Raw genomic sequence first — 24,265 nt, 5'->3', positions numbered from 1 at the left:
ATTCTGTGAAAAGATCCGCTGTACGTAGATAGCGATTTCCACTAATTGACAAGCAATCCCACGTACTACTGCCTACATCCGGAGATTTGTGTTCAATGTGTTTAATCTTCCTCGTAAAGGACGCAAATACAACACAATGAATGTGACAATCTCTTTTAGTATTGTCTTCATTGATAAAAGTAATCCTATAAATCTGATACATGCTTTATTGTTTTCAAAGGCTTGACTGTTGCGGAGTTGGGACGAGATGTTCGGCAGCGGGTTTTGTCAGAAATGCCTATCTTGTATACTGTGATCGTTACTATCACTACGCCCACTCGTTTATTGACGACAGGACCCCGGATGTGATGAAGTCCGACCTCTTAATACATGGAGATTCTAGCAATACCGACATTCCAAGTAGTGACCTCACGTCTGATCCACAGAATGACTTGGGAGATTTTTTTGTCAGACACGATTTGTTTCCCCAAGGATGTAACTGTCTGATACGATCGTGCAAAAGAGTCAGCTATGGAATGAAATAACCCTCCTAATGACATTTCCTCTGATTATGCCCAGATCTGTAAACTTGACATATATTGGAATTTGTCTATATTACAAACTTTTCAGAAAAATGTTCATTGCATGTTTTTGTCAACAATGATGAGCTAACTACTTTTTGATCGACTATCCTAAAGGCGGATACCGTTGTGAGCTTTGCTTTAAATCACTGCAAGTTACCATAAGCAGCCTATTATAAAACTTGCATTGGTATATTAACCAATTAGCGTGAAGTATGATAACGACATTCGCTTTATTCATCCCATCAAGACGTAGTGGGGGATAAAACGTTCCCTTTTGCCGTTGATTTGTTCGAACGTTTTATTATCTCCATAGAAACTTTATTTCTAACGTATTTCTATCAAAATTCAAATATTGGTTAGGTAAGAGAATATTGGTTAGGTAAGAGAATATTGGTTAGGTAAGAGAATATTGGTTAGGTAAGAGAATATTGGTTAGGTAAGAGAATATTTCGAACGAGTCTGTGCTTCAATGTGTCTAGGTTTAAGTAAGAGTTGTTTTATAGAATGCAGTTGTGGACGCTCTAGTGACTTCTAAATGGATGTAAAATAAACATATTTTTAACCATTAGAATAAAACCGCTTTGAGACTGTTATATTGCTTTGCAGGGGCATTTAAGAACTTCATATTATTGGTATTATTTCAATTATGATAACATTCCATGTAATAGATTAACAACTACCTCGGATTTCTATACAATAAAAACTTAATATCCAGAAAACCCCTGTTCGCTGCCATGGTTATACATTTAAGTGTTTGTAAGAAACAATTCTGAACGGCTGAAGCGGGTGAAACATAAGAGAACAGTGACATAAAAACGAAACTGTTGTTCTATCTTATAATCGACAAAACTAGAGCAAAATACCAACAAAACGAGGGTAAATACCCACATAATGAGGGCAAAATACCAACAAAACGAGGGTAAATACCCACATAATGAGGGCAAAATACCAACAAAACGAGGGTAAAATACCCACATAATGAGGGCAAAATACCAACAAAACGAGGGTAATACCCACATAATGAGGGCAAAATACCAACAAAACGAGGGTAAATACCCACATAATGAGGGCAAAATACCAACAAAACGAGGGTAAATACCCACATAATGAGGGTAAAATACCAACAAAACGAGGGTAAATACCCACATAATGAGGGCAATATACCAACAAAACGAGGGTAAATACCCATATAATGAGGGTAAAATACCAACAAAACGAGGGTAATACCCACATAATGAGGGCAAAATACCAACGAAACGAGGATAAATACCCACATAATGAGGGTAAAATACCAACGAAAACGAGGGTAAATACCCACATAATGAGGGCAAAATACCAACAAAACGAGGGTAAATACCCACATAATGAGAGCAAAATACCAACAAGTTGAGGCCAATATACCAACCAAACGAGGACAAAATATTGACAAAACGAGGTCAAAACACGAGGGCAAAATACCAACAAACTGTGATAACAAACTGTCAGTAAAACGAGGGGAAACTATCATAAAGATATAAGATATATTTGCATGAACATCTTGAAAATGTACAAGAGAACCTGTTCACTGTCCAGAAAAGGTATGCATCTTCTGATTCATCGATCGACGTCACTTCCGGGTCAAGTCACTTTCTCGAAATGTGAATTACGCTAGTGACAACTGAACCATTTCGCATATCAACATCACACAAAGAAAGATAAGATTTCCAAATGAGACCATTATGGTTGTCATCGACCCACACCGGTGTTGTTACTATTTCAGTAGTCGACATCTGGTCTGGAAATCCTGATAATGTTAACAATGTCTTGAATATAAGATATTTGTTTTTAATGTACAGTAGATTCATAACGTCTCAATTTTCGACACAACATATTGATGTCAAAGCTCTTTTTTTTAAACGTACTTATTCTGCCTTGTGAGTAACTAATAGTAGTTCAATGGTTATTTATAGTTTGAGGTCAAAGTCATTGACCTCTCGCGGTATGCAGAGCAATTCTTTAGTTGAGATTTTGCTTCTGAAACATACTTCATGCTTGCAATAAAACCTCCATATAATCATGGCTGAGAGCCCGGATGTTCCTGTTTCGGACCAGAGTTCACTTTAACAAGCTGTTCGAAGAAATAAAACTGACCAACATCAGACATTGCTTACATGTGTAGCCATTACGACACCAACTAGATATTGATTAGTACATTTTATAATGAGCAAGATATGTTTAGTATCTGGCCAATTTCAAACAGAATTTAACTAAATTGACTATATTGTTTCTCTTTTGATTACAAATTCATTTAACTTTGGATTATCCATCTGCTACATTTTTGTATGTTGATTTTTCCAACTTCATTATGGATTTCCATCCCTATTATTATAGCTATGTGTTTTCTTATTATCATTATTATTCTGAACACTTCTTTTCAACACCATACTCAAAAACGAAAACAGATAAAGCGTTTATTTAAATGACCATAACTTCATACGCGTTAATGATATTCCATGCACGCCTAGGGAATCATGTTTTTATGGTTGCGGCTAATTTTTTCTTTATGACATAAACGTTGTTATCGAAGAATGTGTCAAGGTCGAGACCTCACTATGGGATCAAAGCAGGCAGGAATAATAAAACAAAATCCAAACAAAATATTTTTTCTTCGCATATGAAGGAACAGGCTTCGCTGAGAAGGCCTGTGCAATAATTTTGATCATTCGATGAAAAAAAAAATGGTGTAGATATGGCAGAAAGGGAAAACAAAGTAAAAACGAAGGGAAAACGTAGGTAAAACGTATCAAAGCGACCGTCAGATCGATATCATATCGAAGATAATGTCCTCGATGGAAATCCCGTGTTTTAAACTTGATCAAATGTAGTTTTCTTTTGACTTTACATTGCTAGCTTTCGTGCCCTTTAGGTTAACATGATTTCTCCACCCATCAGTTTCTTAAGGTTTCTTCGTCATATGCAATTGTTTCCGGTTGTATGTGTCCGGTTGTATGTGTCCGGTTGTCTGTGCCCGGTTGTATGTGTCCGGTTGTATGTGTCCGGTTGTATGTGTCCGATTGTATGTGTCTGGTTGTACATTATATTGTATGTGTCCGGTTGTACATTCTATTGTATGTGTCCGGTTGTACATTATATTGTATTTGCCCGGTTGTATGTGTCCGGTTGTATGTGTCCGGTTGTATGTGCCCGGTTGTATGTGTCCGGTTGTACATTCTATTGTATGTGTCCGGTTGTACATTATATTGTATGTGTCCGGTTGTATGTGTCCGGTTGTATGTGTCCGGTTGTATGTGTCCGGTTGTATGTGTCCGGTTGTATGTGTCCGGTTGTACATTCTATTGTATGTGTCCGGTTGTATGTGCCCGGTTGTACATTATATTGTATGTGTCCGGTTGTATGTGCCCGGTTATATGTGTCCGGTTGTACATTCTATTGTATGTGTCCGGTTGTACATTCTATTGTATGTGTCCGGTTGTACATTCTATTGTATGTGCCCGGTTATATGTGTCCGGTTGTACATTCTATTGTATGTGTCCGGTTATACATTCTATTGTATGTGTCCGGTTGTATGTGTCCGGTTGTACATTCTATAGTATGTGTCCGGTTGTACATTCTATAGTATGTGTCCGGTTGTACATTCTATTGTATGTGTCCGGTTATATGTGTCCGGTTGTACATTCTATAGTATGTGTCCGGTTGTACATTCTATTGTATGTGTCCGGTTGTACATTCTATTGTATGTGCCCGGTTATACATTCTATTGTATGTGTCCGGTTGTATGTGTCCGGTTGTACATTCTATAGTATGTGTCCGGTTGTACATTCTATAGTATGTGTCCGGTTGTACATTCTATTGTATGTGCCCGGTTATATGTGTCCGGTTGTACATTCTATAGTATGTGTCCGGTTGTACATTCTATTGTATGTGTCCGGTTGTACATTCTATTGTATGTGCCCGGTTATATGTGTCCGGTTGTACATTCTATTGTATGTGTCCGGTTGTATGTGTCCGGTTGTATGTGTCCGGTTGTACATTCTATAGTATGTGTCCGGTTGTACATTCTATAGTATGTGTCCGGTTGTACATTCTATAGTATGTGTCCGGTTGTACATTCTATAGTATGTGTCCGGTTGTACATTCTATTGTATGTGTCCGGTTGTACATTCTATTGTATGTGTCCGGTTGTACATTCTATTGTATGTGTCCGGTTGTATGTGTCCGGTTGTACATTCTATTGTATGTGTCCGGTTGTACATTCTATTGTATGTGTCCGGTTGTATTCTTGTATGTCCGGTTGTACATTCTATTGTATGTGTCCGGTTGTACTTTATGTGTCCGGTTTATTCCGTTGTATGTGTCCGGTTGTACATTCTATTGTATGTGTCCGGTTGTATGTGTCCGGTTGTACATTCTTGTATGTGTCCGGTTGTATGTGTCCGGTTGTACATTCTATTGTATGTGTCCGGTTGTATGTGTCCGGTTGTACATTCTATTGTATGTGTCCGGTTGTATGTGTCCGGTTGTACATTCTGTATGTTCGGTTGTAGTGCCGGTTTTGTAGGTCCGTGTACATGTCTTGTATGTGTCCGGTTGTACATTCTATTGTATGTGTCCTGGTTGTCCTTTATTCGTATGTGGTCCGTTGTATTGTATGTGTCCCGGTTGTACATTCGTATTGTATGTGTCCGGTTGTACTTCTATTGTATGTGTCCGGTTGTATGTCGTCATCTTGTATGTGTCCGAGTTTTCATTTGATTGTCCGGTTGTACATTCTATGTTTTCCGGTATAGTATGTGCCGGTTTGTACATGGTCCTTGTATGTGTCCGGTTGTACATTCCTATGGTATGTGGGCGGTTGTACAGTTGTAATTGTATGTCCATTGTACATTCAGATGTATGTGTCCGGTTGTATGATTCGTTTGTATGTTCCCGGTTGTATGTGGTCCGTTATACTTCTTTGTATGTTGTTTACCTATTGTATGTGCCGATTGTATTGCCCGGTTGCATAACTTCGGTATTGTATGTGTCGGTTGTACATTCATTGTATTGTGTCCGGTTTGTTGTTTCCAATTATTGTATGTGCCACGTCCTGGACACTTGTAATGTGTCCTGTAATCGCGTTGATAGCTGTGATTTTGATCGATTATTAAAAATGGATCTAGTATGTTTAATGGACCCAGTGTACATTCTATGCCTATGGACCGTGTAAAGTCTTTGTAGTACGAGTTGATATGTCCGTTGTATTGATCCGGTTTAATGCAAACAGTATGTATGGGGTCCTTCTAATTCATGCTATGGATCGAAGTGTTTCAAATACGTTTACAACTAAGTATGCTTGTAATTATGCAAATAGTATGTTCGTGGTCTGTAACATTCTATGTCATGTGTCCAGTAAATTGTCGATGATTATGATTCGACCAGTCATTAGATGTCAGTTGATATTTTGTATTGTTTCCCTGATGCGTTGACTAAAGTATGATGTCCGATTTGGCCGATGTTTAAGTCATCAAACGCTTTACTTATGCGTCTAAGCAGTTTTGAAGAACTAAAGGACAAAGTTTATGCCTAGCACGACTAAGACCGCCTGAACCTGTGATAGCTTATTTGTTGGAATGATTATTTTAAAAATGGATACTTAGTAATGTTTAATGGAACCCCTATGGGACACTTTCGTTCCTAATGGGACCGCCTGAAACCGTCGTTAGAGAAGACAAGAAAGTGTGATAATGTTTGTAATTATCATTTAACATTCAAAAACAAGAGTACTTGTTTGGTTGATGGACTCTTCTTAAATATACTTATCCCCTTTGGATATCTGGAAAGGCGTTTACAAAATAACGCTTTAAATATTAGTTTGCATTTTGTAATTTATGCCAAAATATAACTGTTCAGGGCAGTACGAATTCATATTCATGTTGTAGGCAGTAAACGTCTCGGATGATTACGTATTTCAGTGACCTACGTACACTTTGACATTGTCATAGCAAATTAGATCTTGAATATGAGTTTTAGTTTTGTTTTCCCAAACAATACATTGATTGACCGACAGGTCCTAGAAGGACAAAACAGCTGCATGATGTCACTAGAATTACCGACAGGTCCTAGAAGGACAAAACAGCTGAATGATGTCCCTAGCACTACCGAGAGGTCCTATCAGATAAAAACAGCTGTATGATGTCCCTAGATTGACTGACGGGTTCTAGAAGGACGACCAGCTGTATGATGTCCCTAGCACTACAGACAAGACATAAAAGGACGAAACAGCTCTATGATGTCCCTAGCACTACCGACAAGGCCTAAAAGGACGAAACAGCTGCATGATGTCACTAGCATTACCGACAAGTCTAAGAAGGACGAAACAGCTGTATTATGGGTTTCATATTCAACCGACATATATTTCAGTTTCTGCTCCATTTATTTGAATCACCATACAATATGTTCACTACTAAGCAATTACATATTCTACTGCCTGCAAGTATGAGCGTATCAAGTAATAATTTGAAAATAGAATTAAAAAAAAAAAATCAGTGAGAATAGAGAGAGTCTTGGACCATTTCTAATAATGCCTTGTTATGTAACATTGGATACATGATAATATCATATTTGACAAGTTTCGTTCAACGTTTCCACAAAATAATACTCGCAGTACATGTGATTTAGTAATGAACTACCAACTTACATTTATATTTCCCTATATGTCGTAAGTAAACAACGCATATCTATAATTCAGTTTACAATTTTGTTTCTTTCGTACCAGCATGAAACTAAAAAGTATTTCTATCAATGCCCAAATAAAAACGATGAAAACATTGCCATAGATCAACCCATCTAAATAAAAAAGATTAAGCAAATCAAACAAATTAGATCAATACTTCGCCCTTTGCTTAATGGGTTGTTTTCAGTTTTGTATGGGTTAAATAGCAATTAATTGGATTCTGCTTGGTCTCTGAAACAGGCTCTATCGAAAACATTGAGTTTCCGAGATACTGTTTGTGTACAGAACAACCTTAGTGGGAAATTAATTAATTTACCGTTTACATTCACGTATCTTTATCTGCCTACAGACTTACTATTGGTGATTGATTTGTAGCGGGTGTGTTCGATGCGTCACTTGGTCAAGGAGTCATTGCGATACGCAACAAAAATGTCTCGTGAGTTATCACATTGTATTTGTTCAAGTTCCTCCATTTCACTACAAATTTCTTCCGATTTCATCCGCGAACATTTCTTGTATGTGTTTTATGTATAGAAATGATATATTTCTCCGTAAAGAGAAACCCTAATAATATGTTACCTGTATATCTGTGTTGTCATTTAAAGGAAAATGCTTTATCATGGATTTCTGTAGGAGTTAGCTCCCTTATACAAACACTTATTCAGTGTTACTTTAGTATTTCACCTCTGTGATTACAATTGATTACTAATTATAGGTTGATTTGTAAATTATATCAATTAAAAAAGATTCCCAATTACACTTTTATTAATAAGAAAAATAATTTACCATGTAGGTATGTCAGTATATAGAACATGATACTCTCCACTGCTTTTGGAGCGGGAATCTGGTGATGAAAAGTCGGCGTGTTTCTGACTGAAGCTGACATTGTTCAAACCCCGGAAGTTACAGACTACAAAGACTGAATTAGATTGTGGAAGTCTTTCGCTTTGTAGAGTGGTGGTCGCTGAATAAGTGGCCGTTAGAAATGAGGTAGTAAATATAGCTATAGGGGTCCGTTGGCCATTGAAGCTGGTGCACTTTGTTGGACAAATCCGGGTCCCAAGGTTGTCACTGTGCCGTACCAGTACAAGAAGCATTATATTGGGGTTTGGACGTCCCGTGGCAAGCAGCACGGCCCTGTTTGGATCTGTTATTGTATACAGATGTATTGATTAATCACCTATAGATATTAAATAACAATGGTTGCATTTTGATTGAGAATAGGCATACTTAATTAGGTCAAATGTCAGGAAACATGAGCGAACTAGGCAAGCGGGCTGAACAGTATAGTGTTTTAAGATACACTTTGGACGGACCTGATAGTGCCGGCCAATTGCACGTCACACTTGTACCATGGATATTCAAACGTGGTTCCGATAATGATCTCTTTTGAAGTTATTTCATTTATCGTTTTTGTTCAATTCGTGTTTATCCCTCTTCTATAACTTGTAAAAAGAGTGAATGACACAACTGAATATGTATTTAGTACTGGATGCAGTTTATACGAAATGTCAAAAGGTTACATCACTCATGTAGATAAATTCGTCCATTTAGGACTCCTCCGTGATGCTTGGGGTCAGATGTGAAAAACGTGGAACTTAAGAAGGAAGGATGGAAAAATCAAGATGGTTCTAAACAAATGTACAATAAATTTGTGATGAATATTGGTAATGTGAGAGTAACCGCAAATAATTTATACAGACAAATAGTCTAATTGTGTCTGACTTATGATAGTAGTGCCTTTAAACACTATACCACTACAAGTATCTCTAGCTGTTATGCATGTCCATTTCAGGTCAATTTCAGGTCAAATTCAGGTCAATTTCTTATCATGAAATTGACCTGAAATTTCTTTCATGCGAAGTTCAGAAAAAAATCAGGTCAATTTCAGGTAAAAATCAGGTCAATATTTTTTCAGGTCAAATTGACATGAAGACATTTTGCCTATGTACGGTTCCATCTTTTCACTCTGTCGTTTCAAATTGGTCTTTATCCTAAAATTAAATGTGTTTTATCGAATGAACTTAATATTCCATCTTTTCTTAATGCAGAGTTATCTGCTCTGCTCTTGTAAACAGGCATTGATTGTTACGTGATTAGCGTGGGAAAATTACGTCGTATTTTCACAAATTCACGACGCTACTCTCACAAATTCACGACGATACTCTCACAAATTCACGACGCTACTCTCACAAATTCACGACGCTACTCTCACAAATTCACGACGCTACTCTCACAAACAAAGGATTAAATCTGATACATCTCTTTATTGACTTATTTTGTGTCAGACTGTCAGTGACATTCGAACATTCTGGATTTGTTAAATGTAGATATATTTATTTGAAGCCGAGAGAGTGTCTCTCAGGACAAAGAAAATAAGTACAGCCACACTTTGTTTGATAGTTAGACCTTTATTGTGTATGAATACATTAAGGTGCGCGTCATCCCTTTACATAAATGACAATTAAACTTTAAACAAACACTTTATTAAACTCATTTGTTTATACTTTACAGTAACTAATTGACAATATTGCAGAAAATGTAACTTCCAAAGCATAATCTCAATATGCATTTACAAATAACTATGAATATTATCTCTAGATGAAGTTAAACAAAATGGAACCGCAAGTTTGTCCTAAACATATCGACAGCTTAAACACAAATCGTAAATCTATAATGCTGTATAGGGACAATATATCTTAAAACTAGATACGTACACATGGTGATCACAACGACCAGAGTTACACCAGAAACACAAACAATACACGTCAAAAATATCTTTCATTAGCGTTAAAGACTTGTGAATCTGAGCATGCTACAACAATGACATTCCCTCCGAAATAACACCATCCCCTATGTAGCCTGACCGCCAAATTCAACCCAGTTTACCGAGTAGGTATCTTAACATTGATCTACTAAGTTATAAACTATCAACATAACTTTATTGTTAAGACCCTTTTGATTGATGAGGTGATCACTTCAAGGTGGTTATATCATACATGCTAAATAATGACCTAATTTTTTTTTTTAAATGGAACGTATTACAAATCTAGCGAACATAAACTCATCATCCCAAGAAATTCGCTATGTTTGTTTTTTCCTCCGACAGAATCGAACCTATGATTAGTCTATAATCAAATCAGGATCATCATCTGATCAGGGGGAATATTGTGTTTGTCACGTGATCAGCCTTCATTTCTTCGTTGTGCAAGGCGACCGAATATCCTCTGCATGACCAGTAGTTTGAATTCCGGCCCACGTGACTACGAAGGAAGTTTTTGTCTTGTATGATAGCGAGTAAGTTTGTTCATTATCAACTCGTCCCCTTTCCCGTTGTACTAGCACTGTTTGGTAAACTTTTAGGTATGACTGCATAATGGTCGGACAAGGCAGGTGATAGATACCGATAAAACGCTTTGTAATGAACGTCATGGGGCTTCTTCCGTCTTTGTTTGTCGAACTCTAGAACATGCTTTTCTCGATCGATCACTGCAAATAACGAATGTTATAATTATTATTAATTTACAGAGTTGTCACATAAAACCCTGCATCCCTCGACATCCATGAAGCCTTTCCCCATCAACAGTTGTCTCAACGTCTGTTATTGGTTATGACGGTAGTTGCAGTGAGGGAATTACTTTAAAGAAATGGAATACTATTCACAATTGAAAAAATCAAATCATGACGCTTGCCCTACTGGCTTAAAATTGATGTTTTGCTATTTACAGACAACACATCTTCAATCGTTTTCACAGTTTAAGAATACAAAAATGTCGTTTTCTCAATTTAAGAATTCAAAAATGTCGTTTTCTCAATTTAAGAATACAATTATGTCGTTTTCTCAGTTTTAGAATTCAAGGATATCATGTCCCAGTTTCAGAATACGAGGATATCGTGTCCCGGTTTCAGAATACGAGGATATCGTGTCCCGGTTTGACATTACCAGAATGTAGTGTCTCCTTAAGAATGATGACGTGGACACAAAACTTAACGGTGTTGTATGTATAATGGTCATTGCTCAAAGCCATACTGACGAGCTACAACACGCACACATAAAACTTACATTCTGGTGAAGGTAGCGGGTTTCGAACTTCCGTATTGGCTTTCCTAAGATTTCCATAAAGCCCGAAGTCTCTGACCTCCTCCTGAACACTATGGGGCTGGTAAATATCCAAATTCTGAACCTTCGGCTGATCCAGTTTCGTCGCTCTTTTCTTCTTCTTCATTTCCCTGTCTTGTCTCCGCACAAAATCTTTAACGAAAGATAACGATTCTTACATAGTTATGAATGACAAGTACAAACTCCATTCTTTGTAAAAACGGGAAATGAAACCAGAACTTTTACAAACTCATCTCTCTGTAACTACGGGAAATGAAACCAGAACTTTTACATACATGTATGCAGTTAACATTGAAAACTAAAATAAACATTTAAACAAAAGCGGGCATGCTCATTGTGCATTGAAAGCGGTTATTGTTTTATAGTTGTCTCCCTTCCACCATACAAACGTCCATTGATGATGTAATATTCAAAACGTCATACGGACCTGTTTTTCTGTCCGATCAACTTCGGTGTTGACCGATACTATGGCTAATTAAAAACCTACAAACTTTATTTATTTTACAAGTTAATGTCAACTTATCTAACTGACTATTTCTGTTTGGTTAGAATTGTGCGAGGGGTCGCAGTTGGGAAGGAAAACTGGTGCATCGGTGAGCCTCATTTAACAACAACAACAACAACAACAACAACCCCTCCTTTCTTCGATCGGAGACTCGAGACCTGGTCGCCTAGGTGAAAGGCGACTGCGTTAATCACTGCGCCATCCGACTACATACAGTTCTTATACCTCCGAAAATACCAATCACGAGCTTGTTATATCGGAGACATCTCAAAATGATAACACATTCAAGATATTAGCTAATAAATGTGTGTAAGTAAAGCAATACTATATTCATACTGTAACAAATAAGCCAAACACTATCGGTGTTTTCTTTTTTTAAAGCTTCATTTCATTCGGATGATATACGAAAAAAATTTGTCAATTTACAAGCAATGGTCAAACACATACCCGAGGATTTTCTGTGTACAACCTTTAAAGCAGTCACATGCATGATCCAAAATTCCTCTTCCAAAATGTCAATAAAGTACTGAGTTTACGAGCAAATTATGTATACTATCCCTTGATGTACGAAGGCATGGTATCGATCAATGGGCCATCATAGAATTACAATGTTACGTCGTATGTTACAATATCTACATGGCCAATACACATCTGTTCCATACACAGCGATCCGTCTGCGAATAAACAATTTAAGCCGGGTAGTGTTACATATCAACCCGTGAACAGCTTAATCTTAACAGCTTTGAGTATAAATATTTGTGATTTATAATTGATTTTACTTATAAATGATAATTGACAAGGTTGAATTGGCAATAGATTCAACTAAATGATCCAAGCAATTATAAAGTCCAGACTGTTAACAGATAAACGTGATATGCTATCATATACAGATTTACACCGTTAAGTACACCAGACATTTAATAGTATGCCGGGACCCTCTGAGGTATGATATAGTTGTATTTGCTTTTCAATTCTCGATAGTTTATACCCGTTTAAATTCTCCTTAATCCATAGTCTCTAGCAATAAACACGACAATGGTTCCTATAACCAATACCTTTAATCCGATTTCACACCTGCTTTAAGTAATCTGTGTTTGCATGTTTCCCTTGTATAGCGACCTATACCGTCTTTAATCCTACATCCGACTTGCACATGTGAGTAAACAAATAAATGACATTCATCAGTGTTCGTCTTAAAGCACCTCTAAAGTGTTTATTCATGCACATGTAAATATGTAAATGCAGATGATATGAGAATCATATTCAAATTAATCTTCATAACAATGGACAATTTTAAGTACGTACTTAAAACATAACGACTGATAATGTTACTGTGTATGTACGTCACGAATTGACGTATCAATGGGGCTAGGTCGGCGTATATTAATTATGTATTTTGAAATATAAGTATTTAATCTTAAACTACGACTACACATTGTTACTATAATGTAATTATATAAACATGTCTAATGCTGTGATATATTCAGAACTTCTGATCTAATCGTAATAAAGAGAAATTCGGATATAACATAAGTAGCGGAACAAAGGGGAATGGCATCAATTTATCTATAATATAAAGGTTTGTATGTACTATGGGATACAATATTTGCTGTCTTTAAATATTACGGCTCATTAGTATTACAGCAGATTGCAATAAAAAACAATGAACATCGGTCGATTACCAGTACCTCGTGTCAAATATTCTGGACAATTGCACAGAAACCAATGATGTATTTGTATAATAATTCGTAACTACTCGGCCGGTTCCGTACCTTCCATCTTACCAAATTACAAGATGACCGTAGAGAATCGGCCGAGGTGTTCCGAACGATGTAGTCAGTAATGGGCAACAGACTGATCTTGTCTGGGATTCAGACACACACCTTAATAGGAACGCAATTAATCACAAGTATCTAGGTTTATCAAAATACACAACAGTCTACATGTTTTCAATCAATAATAGTTACTCTTTCTCGCAGATGTAACACCTTAAAGTAAAGCTGATGAAACATAGACTATAAAGGTCTTTAAAGATTTCTGTAGTTACGAGTGTCGTGAGGTGGGGTCTATAGGTACGGATGTGGTGAGGTGGTGTCTGTATGTACGGATGTGGTGAGGTGGGGTCTATAGGAACGGATGTGGTGAGGTGGTGTCTGTATGTACGGATGTGGTGAGGTGGTGTCTGTATGTACGGATGTGGTGAGGTGGTGTCTGTATGTACGGATGTGGTGAGGTGGTGTCTGTATATACGGATGTGGTGAGGTGGTGTCTGTATATACGGATGTGGTGAGGTGGTGTCTGTATGTACGAGTGTCGTGAGGTGGGGTCTATAGGAACGGATGTGGTGAGGTGGTGTCTGTATGCACGGATGTGGTGAGGTGGTGTCTGTATGTACGGGTGTCGTAAGGTGGTGTCTGTGTGTACGGATGTGGGGAGGTGGTGTCTGTATGTACGGATGGGGTGAGGTGGTGTCTGTATGTACGGATGTCGTGAAGTGGTGTCTGTATATACGGATGTCGTGAGGTGGTGTCTGTATGTACGGATGTGGGGAGGTGGTGTCTGTATGTACGGATGGGGTGAGGTGGTGTCTGTATGTACGGATGTGGGGAGGTGGTGTCTGTATGTACGGATGTGGTGAGGTGGTGTCTGTATGTACGGATGTGGTGAGGTGGTGTCTGTATGTACAGATGTGGTGAGGTGGTGTCTGTATGTACGGATGTGGTGAGGTGGTGTCTGTATGTACGGATGTGGTGAGGTGGTGTCTGTATGTACGGATGTGGTGAGGGTGGTGTCTGTATGTACGGATGTGGTGAGGTGGTGTCTAGTATGTACGGATGTGGTGAGGTGGTGTCTATATGTACGGATGTGGTGAGGTGGTGTCTGTATGTACGGATGTGGTGAGGTGGTGTCTGTATGTACGGATGTGGTGAGGTGGTGTCTGTATGTACGGATGTGGTGAGGTGGTGTCTGTATGTACGGATGTGGTGAGGTGGTGTCTGTATGTACGGATGTGGTGAGGTGGTGTCTGTATGCACGGATGTGGTGAGGTGGTGTCTGTATGTACGGGTGTCGTAAGGTGGTGTCTGTATGTACGGATGGGGTGAGGTGGTGTCTGTATGTACGGATGTCGTGAAGTGGTGTCTGTATGTACGGATGTGGTGAGGTGGTGTCTGTATGTACGGATGTGGTGAGGTGGTGTCTGTATGTACAGATGTGGTGAGGTGGTGTCTGTATGTACGGATGTGGTGAGGTGGTGTCTATATGTACGGATGTGGTGGGGTGGTGTCTATATGTACGGATGTGGTGAGGTGGTGTCTATATGTACGGATGTGGTGAGGTGGTGTCTATATGTACGGATGTGGTGAGGTGGGGTCTATAGGTACGGATGTGGTGAGGTGGTGTCTGTATGTACAGATGTGGTGAGGTGGTGTCTGTATGTACGGATGTGGTGAGGTGGTGTCTGTATGTACGGATGTGGTGAGGTGGTGTCTGTATGCTGTACGGATGTGGTGAGGTGGTGTCTGTATGTACGGATGTGGTGAGGTGGTGTCTATATGTACGGATGTGGTGAGGTGGTGTCTGTATGTACGGATGTGGTGAGGTTGTGTCTGTATGTACGGGTGTGGTGAGGTGGTGTCTGTATGTACGGATGTGGTGAGGTGGTGTCTGTATGTACGGGTGTCGTAAGGTAGTGTCTGTATGTACGGATGTGGTGAGGTGGTGTCTGTATGTACGGATGTGGTGAGGTGGTGTCTGTATGTACGGATGTGGTGAGGTGGTGTCTGTATGTACGGATGTCGTGAGGTGGTGTCTGTATGTACGGATGTGGTGAGGTGGTGTCTGTATGTACGGATGTCGTGAGGTGGTGTCTGTATGTACGGATGTGGTGAGGTGGTGTCTGTATGTACGGGTGTCGTAAGGTGGTGTCTGTATGTACGGATGTGGTGAGGTGGTGTCTGTATGTACGGATGTGGTGAGGTGGTGTCTGTATGTACGGATGTGGTGAGGTGGTGTCTGTATGTACGGATGTGGTGAGGTGGTGTTTGTATGTACGGATGTCGTGAGGTGGTGTTTGTATATACGGATGTCGTAAGGTGGTGTCTGTATGCTGTACGGATGTGGTGAGGTGGTGTCTGTATGTACGGATGTGGTGAGGTGGTGTCTGTATGTACGGATGTGGTGAGGTGGTGTCTGTATGTACGGATGTGGTGAGGTGGTGTCTGTATGTACGGATGTGGTGAGGTGGTGTCTGTATGTACGGATGTGGTGAGGGTGGTGTCTGTATGTACGGATGTGGTGAGGTGGTGTCTGTATGTACGGATGTGGTGAGGTGTGTCTGTATGTACGGATGTGGTGAGGTGGTGTCTGTATGTACGGGATGTCGTAAGGTGGTGTCTGTATGTACGGATGTGGTGAGGTGGTGTCTGTATGTACGGATGTGGTGAGGTGGTGTCTGTATGTACGGATGTGGTGGGGTGGTGTCTGTATGTACGGATGTGGTGAGGTGGTGTCTGTATGTACGGATGTGGTGAGGTGGTGTCTGTATGTACGGATGTGGTGAGGTGGTGTCTATATGTACGGGTGTGGTGAGGTGGTGTCTATGTGTACGGATGTGGGGAGGTGGTGTCTGTATGTACGGGTGTGGTGAGGTGGTGTTTACATCGACTATTTTATTACATTGACTAGTGACATGGTATATTTTCGGTTGACATGGCCGGATAAATTGTAATTGAGTTGTACTCGAGTTCACTCAGTGCATATACATCAACACATACCTACTTATCCGAGGTCAACAATGGAATCAACCAATAGGAAAACTTCGGCCATTGAAATTCTTTAATATATGTACGAAATAAAGAAGATGGTAAAACATGAAGATAAGTTGATATCTGGTGGTAATGTAACCTACAGTTAACAAATACCCAATCTATACGTAGTGCCCGTTCTGAGTCACTTAATAGGATTTCAACTCCGAGAATTTCTAACAGTTTGTGACCTAGCAATGACCTTTTGTCATTTTGGCTGTATGATGTGAAGTAACTTTTTTTCATAATTTACAACTGATAGATATGCATTTAATAAACAGTGCTAATTAAAACAGAAAATGTTTGACTTTCGGCAAACATGAAGATCTGCAGTTTTTTTTTGTTTTGTTTTGTTGTTTTTTTTACGAAACACCCGAAATATTTTGACACCTCACGTAGATTGAACCTCTGTTATTAGATCAATGATACCGCCTAAAATAGTTGAAGTAACTTGTACTTTCATATTCACTTTTACTTTCATTAACTGTGATCAAAACTGTAAATGATATGTCTCGTTAATTAACTTTAAAAGAATAAAATGTCCAGGATATGCTTCATGTGAAATGTACATGTACGTGGTGAAAATTTCTTGCCATTTTGAAATTACGGGGTATTGCTATTGAAACAAAAATTAGTTATATTACATAACATCCTTTGTAAAAACATTCTTTTCTTAAGCAACATTAATACTGAATGCATTTATTCAATTGCCAATTTTTCAATTCAACAACAAAGAAAAAACAAATTCGGCAGATTTCGACTCATCATCGTTGCTTACTATAATGTACGAAATAATAGCTTAACATGGCCATGTACGTGTACCAGAACCGGAAGTGGGGGCTTCAGTGACGTAGCTAAAACAAAATTGTCTATGCCAAAAATTTCATGTTGAAGATACATAATTTTACGTTGTGATTAAAACTGACCTACTTGCTTGAAATAATAATTTACAGATCGTACTCTTAAGAGTATTGTATACTGTGAAATGATCTATTTTTAAGAATATGATATCATTTGACAGTAAACAATATTATGTCGATGCTAGCTAGGGAAAAAAACGTTCGTCCACCTATGTAGGCCCCGGGGACCTTTTGATGAGTTTCGAAATTCTGTTTTTCCAGTAACGAATCCTTTGTCACAAACAGTTAAAATACATATATGAAATAGCATAAAGACATGTACGTGTATGCTAAAAATAGAAATATGGACATATCAATGAAATAATGTCAATTTAAAGACGATGGCAGTAAGAGGCGAAACAATAGGAGTCGACGAGCAAAATTTAAACTGAAAATGATACAGTGAATACAAATGGTATTATAAAACCCTAACAGACATGTTACAAAATAATCTCTCCTGGTCAGCCCTAATAGCATCGCCAGTAGTAGACATGTAATGTCTTATAACAAAATATTCTTAAAATCTACATTAAAATAATTTGAATATGCAATAGAGCGTTTAAAATACATTTCTAAAAACGTCCGATGATACATAAATATTTAGAACAATCAACGCTGAAAAATAGCATATGTGGACGAGAGGAAAAACGATGAAAAATATGTTTAATTGGCCAAACGATAACAATGATTAACAATAACGAAAACAAAAGAGAAAAGAAATGCGAAATAGATTTACTTTGTGAAACCAAATCACAAAAAAAAAAAATAATAATAATAATGAAATAGGGAAACGATTGGCATTCTCAGATTACAAGGTTTAATTTTCAATTTTAATGCCAGGTTAAAAATCAATTATCTAAAACGTTTTAACTGTTTCGATATTCGAGGATCTACTCTTACCTCTGATTGATGTAACTTGTACCTGTATCATTTCACCTGTATATCCAGGTATGGCCTGGGCAGACTGATGTCTGATAGTACATACACTACGGACATACATCAGAGGAAACAGCGTCAATTTCACAGGTTTTAAATTCTAAGTAACCCGGTCAATATTTAAATAATTCATATATCTATAGACTGTGTATGAACTTTTTATTGAACAAGGATAGTCACAACTACGTAATGGCAGGTTTTGTGTATCGAGAAATTATTGAACTGTCAGAGGAGGTCTAAGCAGATTTTACACAGTAATATCGGGAATACTTCAAGGTGTATTCATGACTGACGTGTATGGTAATCTATTGAACGGTATGTAAATATTGGTGTACTTGTCTGATTACAATAAAACAACAATTACGATTTTCTACCTAAGGGAGTTTCCGTTCCATTTTGACAATAGATCTTTTGTTTACCATATTCCATTGTACTCACATATTGTGTCAATGTATATACGTATTTGCATACAACCTTAACATATACTCTCGTGGTAAAATACAAAGTGTGAAGTATTGTGAATATTATTGATATATAGGTATACAAACGGTTAAAAGTCATTAATCGCCCAGAGCAATCCATTAATTTCTTAAGTGCTAAATCGTTAATATCTATGGACAATACACAATATCACTACTGGCACGTGTCTGTGTAACACTGAATATATATACATCAGTCCTATAATCTAAGACTTCGGTTGGACAAATAACAAAAATGAAAATATCCGATAATAAACGTAGAAAATCACGATATGAACCTTCGAAGTATCATCTTATAGGACTAATATATACATATGACTTGCTATATAGTATACTGAATACAGGTATCTTACATTTCTACACTATCACAATGTAATATACACAATGTCAGAAGGTCTCTAAAACTGAACGCACGTGTCTAACAGTATCGACTCCAGAGGCACGAGATACTCTGAATATCGGACACTATAGAGGTATTCCTATTACGTTAATGTCGATGGCTTACGTTATGGGTAGGTGTCAAACATTTTTGGCAAATGTTTTAAACAAAGAATTGGTAAGAACACGTGTCTTGTTTAGTACACTATGTGTACGTGTCTTACACAAAGGGTACATGTCTTATACTAAGGGGACATGTCTTATACTAAGGGTAAGTGTCTTACACTAAGGTTACATGTCTTACACTAAGGGTACATGTCTTACACTAAGGGTACGTGTCTTACACTAAGGGTACGTGTCTTACACTAAGGTACATGTCTTACACTAAGGGTACATGTCTTACACTAAGGGTACATGTCTTACACTAAGGGTACATGTCTTACACTAAGGGTACATGTCTTACACTAAGGGTACGTGTCTTACACTAACGCTAACTATCTTAAAACTAAGGGCACGTGTTTCAAAATGGGTTTTTGTCTCACATTTAGGGCACCTGTCTTAAACTAAGGTTCGTGTCTTACACTAAGTTTACGTCTCTTAAAGTAAGGGTACATGTCTTACACTAAGGTTACATGTCTTACACTAAGGGTACATGTCTTACACTAAGGGCGCGTGTTTTACAGTATGGGTACGTGTCTTAAACTAAGGGCGCGTGTTTTACAGTATGGGTACGTGTCTTAAACTAAGGGTACATGTCTTACACTAAGGGTACATGTCTTACACTAAGGGTACGTGTCTTACACTAAGGGTACGTGTCTTACACTAAGGGCGCGTGTTTTACAGTATGGGTACGTGTCTTAAACTAAGGGCGCGTGTTTTACAGTATGGGTACGTGTCTTAAACTAAGGGTACATGTCTTACACTAAGGGTACATGTCTTACACTAAGGGTACGTGTCTTACACTAAGGGCGCGTGTTTTACAGTATGGGTACGTGTCTTAAACTAAGGGCGCGTGTTTTACAGTATGGGTACGTGTCTTAAACTAAGGCTCGTATCTTACATTAAGGACAAGCATTTTAAACTAAGGCTCGTGTCTTACATTATATGTACGTGTCTTACACTTAGGCTATATGTCTTACAAGGAATGCACATGTCCTACGCTATTGGTACGTACCTTACAATGATATGTGTCGTACACTAAGGATACATGTAATACATTGAGTGATGATTTTACATGTCTAAAAGTGACAGTACATGTCTTAAACGAAGGGTACATATCTTAGTGTTCGTGCCTTACACTTAGGTCACGTGTTTTACTAGGGTACTTTTACTATGTGTATTTTATCTTGAACAGACCATGCTTTTCCTATTCTGAAGGTCCGTGTCCTTCGCACGAGTACACGTCCGAATTACACTGAGGGTACATGTCCGAATTACACTGAGGTAACACGTGTGAATTGCACTTACGGTACATATGTGAATTACACTGAGGGTACATGTCCGAATTACATCTATTGTACATATGTGAATTTTACTGAGGGTACACGTGTGAATTTCACTGATGGTACACGTGTGAATTACACTGAGAGTTCACGTGTGAATTATACTGAGGGTACACGTTTGAATTACACTGAGGGTACACGTTTGAATTACACTGAGGGTACGAGTGTGAATTACACTGAGGGTACGAGTGTGAATTACACTGAGGGTACACGTCCGAATTACACTGAGGGTACATGACCGAATTACACCGAGGTAACACGTGTGAATTGCACTTACGGTACATATGTGAATTACACTGAGGGTACATGTCCGAATTACATCGATTGTACATATGTGAATTTCACTGAGGGTACACGTGTGGATTTCACTGAGGGTACACGTGTGAATTACACTGAGAGTTCACGTGTGAATTACACTGAGGGTACACGTTTGAATTACACTGAGGGTACACGTTTGAATTACACTGAGGGTACGAGTGTGAATTACACTGAGGGTACGAGTGTGAATTACACTGAGGGTACACGTTTGAATTACACTGAGGGTACGAGTGTGAATTACACTGAGGGTACACGTTTGAATTACACTGAGGGTACGAGTGTGAATTACACTGAGGGTACGCGTGTGAATTACACTGAGGGTACGCGTGTGAATTACACTGAGGGTACACGTTTGAATTACACTGAGGGTACGAGTGTGAATTACACTGAGGGTACGAGTGTGAATTACACTGAGGGTACGAGTGTGAATTACACTGAGGGTACGAGTGTGAATTACACTGAGGGTACGAGTGTGAATTACACTGAGGGCACATGCCTTACTTTATAATGTTAATGTCCTAAACATTTGGTTTGTTTTGTTTAACGTCCTATTAACAGCCAGGGTCATTTAAGGACGTGCCAGGTTTTGGAGGTGGAGGAATGCCGGAGTACCCGGAGAAAAACCACCGGCCTACGGTCAGTACCTGGCAACTGCCCCACGTAGGTTTCGAACTCGCAACCCAGGGGTGGAGGGCTAGTGTTAAAGTGTCGGGACAAAAACTAAAAATGGTGAAAACAACTTGTTCGAATGAATAGAGGCCAAATTAACCGGTCCATCATACGAGGGCTGATTGATAAGGTGTGAACCGCGTATTGAAGGATTTGAATTTTGCCGGACATATTGTACTATTTTTCAACGTAATCCCCTTCAGCATCTAAATGTATACACTTTTGCCAGCGGTGTTTAAGGGACTCAATGCCACTTTTATAGAACTCTTTTTCTTCGCTTTTCAGAAAGCCATCCACTGTATGTTAGAGTTAGAAGGAAGTATTCTTTTTAGAATAGTAGGACTTAAAACGAACATCCGCTAGAGTACCTCCTTCAATACGAGGCTCACACACAAATTATCAGTCAGCCCTCGTACAAACACCTGATACCACATTATACATGGATGTGTCCTATTTTATAATATATACAATCCACACAATTTCTCCATTATATTTCCATGTACTGAATCGACATTCAATTATTATTGGAAATATCATATTTTGCATGTTTGTATGTTAAGGTTATTCTTGATAAAAGTGCGTGCATACATAAGTAAACTTCATACTTTACTCCATTAATATCAGGGGAAACAACTGTTTAGTACCTGGATGCGAGGGACAGTATATAAATCGTACGTAACACTGGGTAGGTTACCTATAACGACTACCATACCTGTCTATCCATGCCGAGAATCCATAAAACTTTCACCGAAACAACTGAGTAGAAACATACTGTAGAGTGCGCGTATAATTGGAATATTAACGTAAACATACGCACTGTGGTGTGAACGTCCTCATTGTGGTAACAATTGTTATCACGCCTCATTACAAAGGTTTATCTATCAAAGTCTCTAGAAGCGGAACGCATACAGACAATAGTTGTATATTATTAGAGACAATAAAAGCGAGCAGCCATTGTTTAAACCGTATATGTACACATAGGTCAGACTTCAAATCACATCAAGTATCATTTAGTCGTGCTATATAGCCCCAGTGAGACACAGCTAGGACAGTCTACATGGACAGGTGTGGTTAGATCTTCAGATAACGGCATTGTCCGTATTGTTTAACACGCCAGATGTGGCAGTACCTGCGTATACTCGATAGTATATTTACACTGTATGTATATATAAATAGGTAATCGGACACTTTGATATTAAGAGGCACATATTTTTTTCTAATAAAATTAAACTGGAAACAAATTGACTGGACAATTCAATTCATCTACCTTCAGGTGCAAGACCTCATGTAGCCTACACTAGCTCGAGTATCACCCGTCTCTTTACCAGCGGAACAAAGCATGGTACATATATGACATCAATTCTATCTACATATCTGTCAAATTGTTTTGTAGTTTTCGTCTATCTGCGACAGACAAGACTATGTCTTTATATAACGTGGTATCTGATATAACGGCATTAATGTGATGACTTATAAAAGTAAACCTCTAACACAGGTTTAACCAAAACCCCATATATATCTTTCACTATGTACTGTACCAGGGCTGGTTGATTATTATTATTATTATTGCCTTTATTTCCTCCAAAATGAAGAGCATGACATAATAACAATGTTTATATCGACGAGGTGGCACTCTAAAGTAAGCAATACAAGCGGCTTTTGCAAAATTTGGACAAAATCGGTTAGGGTTCAGGTGAAAGAGCATGTTATTGCCATGGCTGCCATTCACGATTGTGGCTTTAAACTGATTGAGCATCCGCCTCATTCGCCTGATCTCGCTCCATTAGACTTTCGTCTATTTCCAAAACTGAAAATAGTTATTTCAGGCACCCTAACCCTAACCCTAGCAGTGGATGACTTTCTGAATAGCAAAGAAAAGAAGTTATATAAAAGTGGTATTGAGGCCCTTAAACACCGCTGGCAAAAGTGTATAGATATTGAAGGAGTATCTGTTGAAAATGGATACAATATGTCCGGCAAAATTAAAATCCTTCAATACGAGGTTCACAACTTATCAATCAGCCCTCGTAGCATTGGTATATTATAAAGATGATATTTCGTATTTTTTTTTTTCTTGAAAAACAAATAGTGAACGTATTACGATCATATAAACACACATACATTCTAAACATTTTATACACATGCACTTCAAGTTTAGCTAGCTAAATATTTAAACAATTTATTTAAATAACACAATGGAAATAAGTTAGTTATCGTCGTGACATTACATTATAATGTAGAAAACATTTGCCGGAAACACTTCCTATCTCGCTCAATGTTAAGTACATAGCCAGCGATACAATTTAAACTCTCTGTAATTGAATTTCACTTAAGTTCATTTTGTATTGAATATATATTTGTACATTAATGGAAAGTTAA

General features: G+C 38.3%; 1 protein-coding gene across 2 annotated transcripts; it reads right to left on the bottom strand.

Moving 5' to 3' along the window:
* Nucleotides 1–9,666: 9,666 nt before the first annotated feature.
* Nucleotides 9,667–22,710, bottom strand: LOC117329161. Of its 2 annotated transcripts, none has more exons than XM_033886916.1 (3): nucleotides 22,599–22,710; nucleotides 11,339–11,527; nucleotides 9,667–10,764 (listed from the first exon to the last, which is right to left on the bottom strand). In XM_033886916.1, the coding sequence occupies exons 2-3, from the start codon at nucleotides 11,499–11,501 to the stop codon at nucleotides 10,589–10,591; spliced, it is 339 nt and encodes a 112-aa protein (XP_033742807.1). In that variant the 5' UTR covers nucleotides 11,502–11,527; nucleotides 22,599–22,710; the 3' UTR covers nucleotides 9,667–10,588. The 2 variants fall into 2 exon arrangements, with proteins under 2 accessions (XP_033742807.1, XP_033742806.1); XM_033886915.1 differs by lacking the exon at nucleotides 22,599–22,710 and adding an exon at nucleotides 12,348–12,577.
* Nucleotides 22,711–24,265: the final 1,555 nt, after the last annotated feature.

Source organism: Pecten maximus, chromosome 6, assembly GCF_902652985.1.
Source record: "Pecten maximus chromosome 6, xPecMax1.1, whole genome shotgun sequence".
Classification (NCBI taxonomy): Eukaryota; Metazoa; Mollusca; class Bivalvia; order Pectinida; family Pectinidae; genus Pecten; species Pecten maximus.
This window is presented reverse-complemented; position numbering and strand designations above follow the sequence as displayed.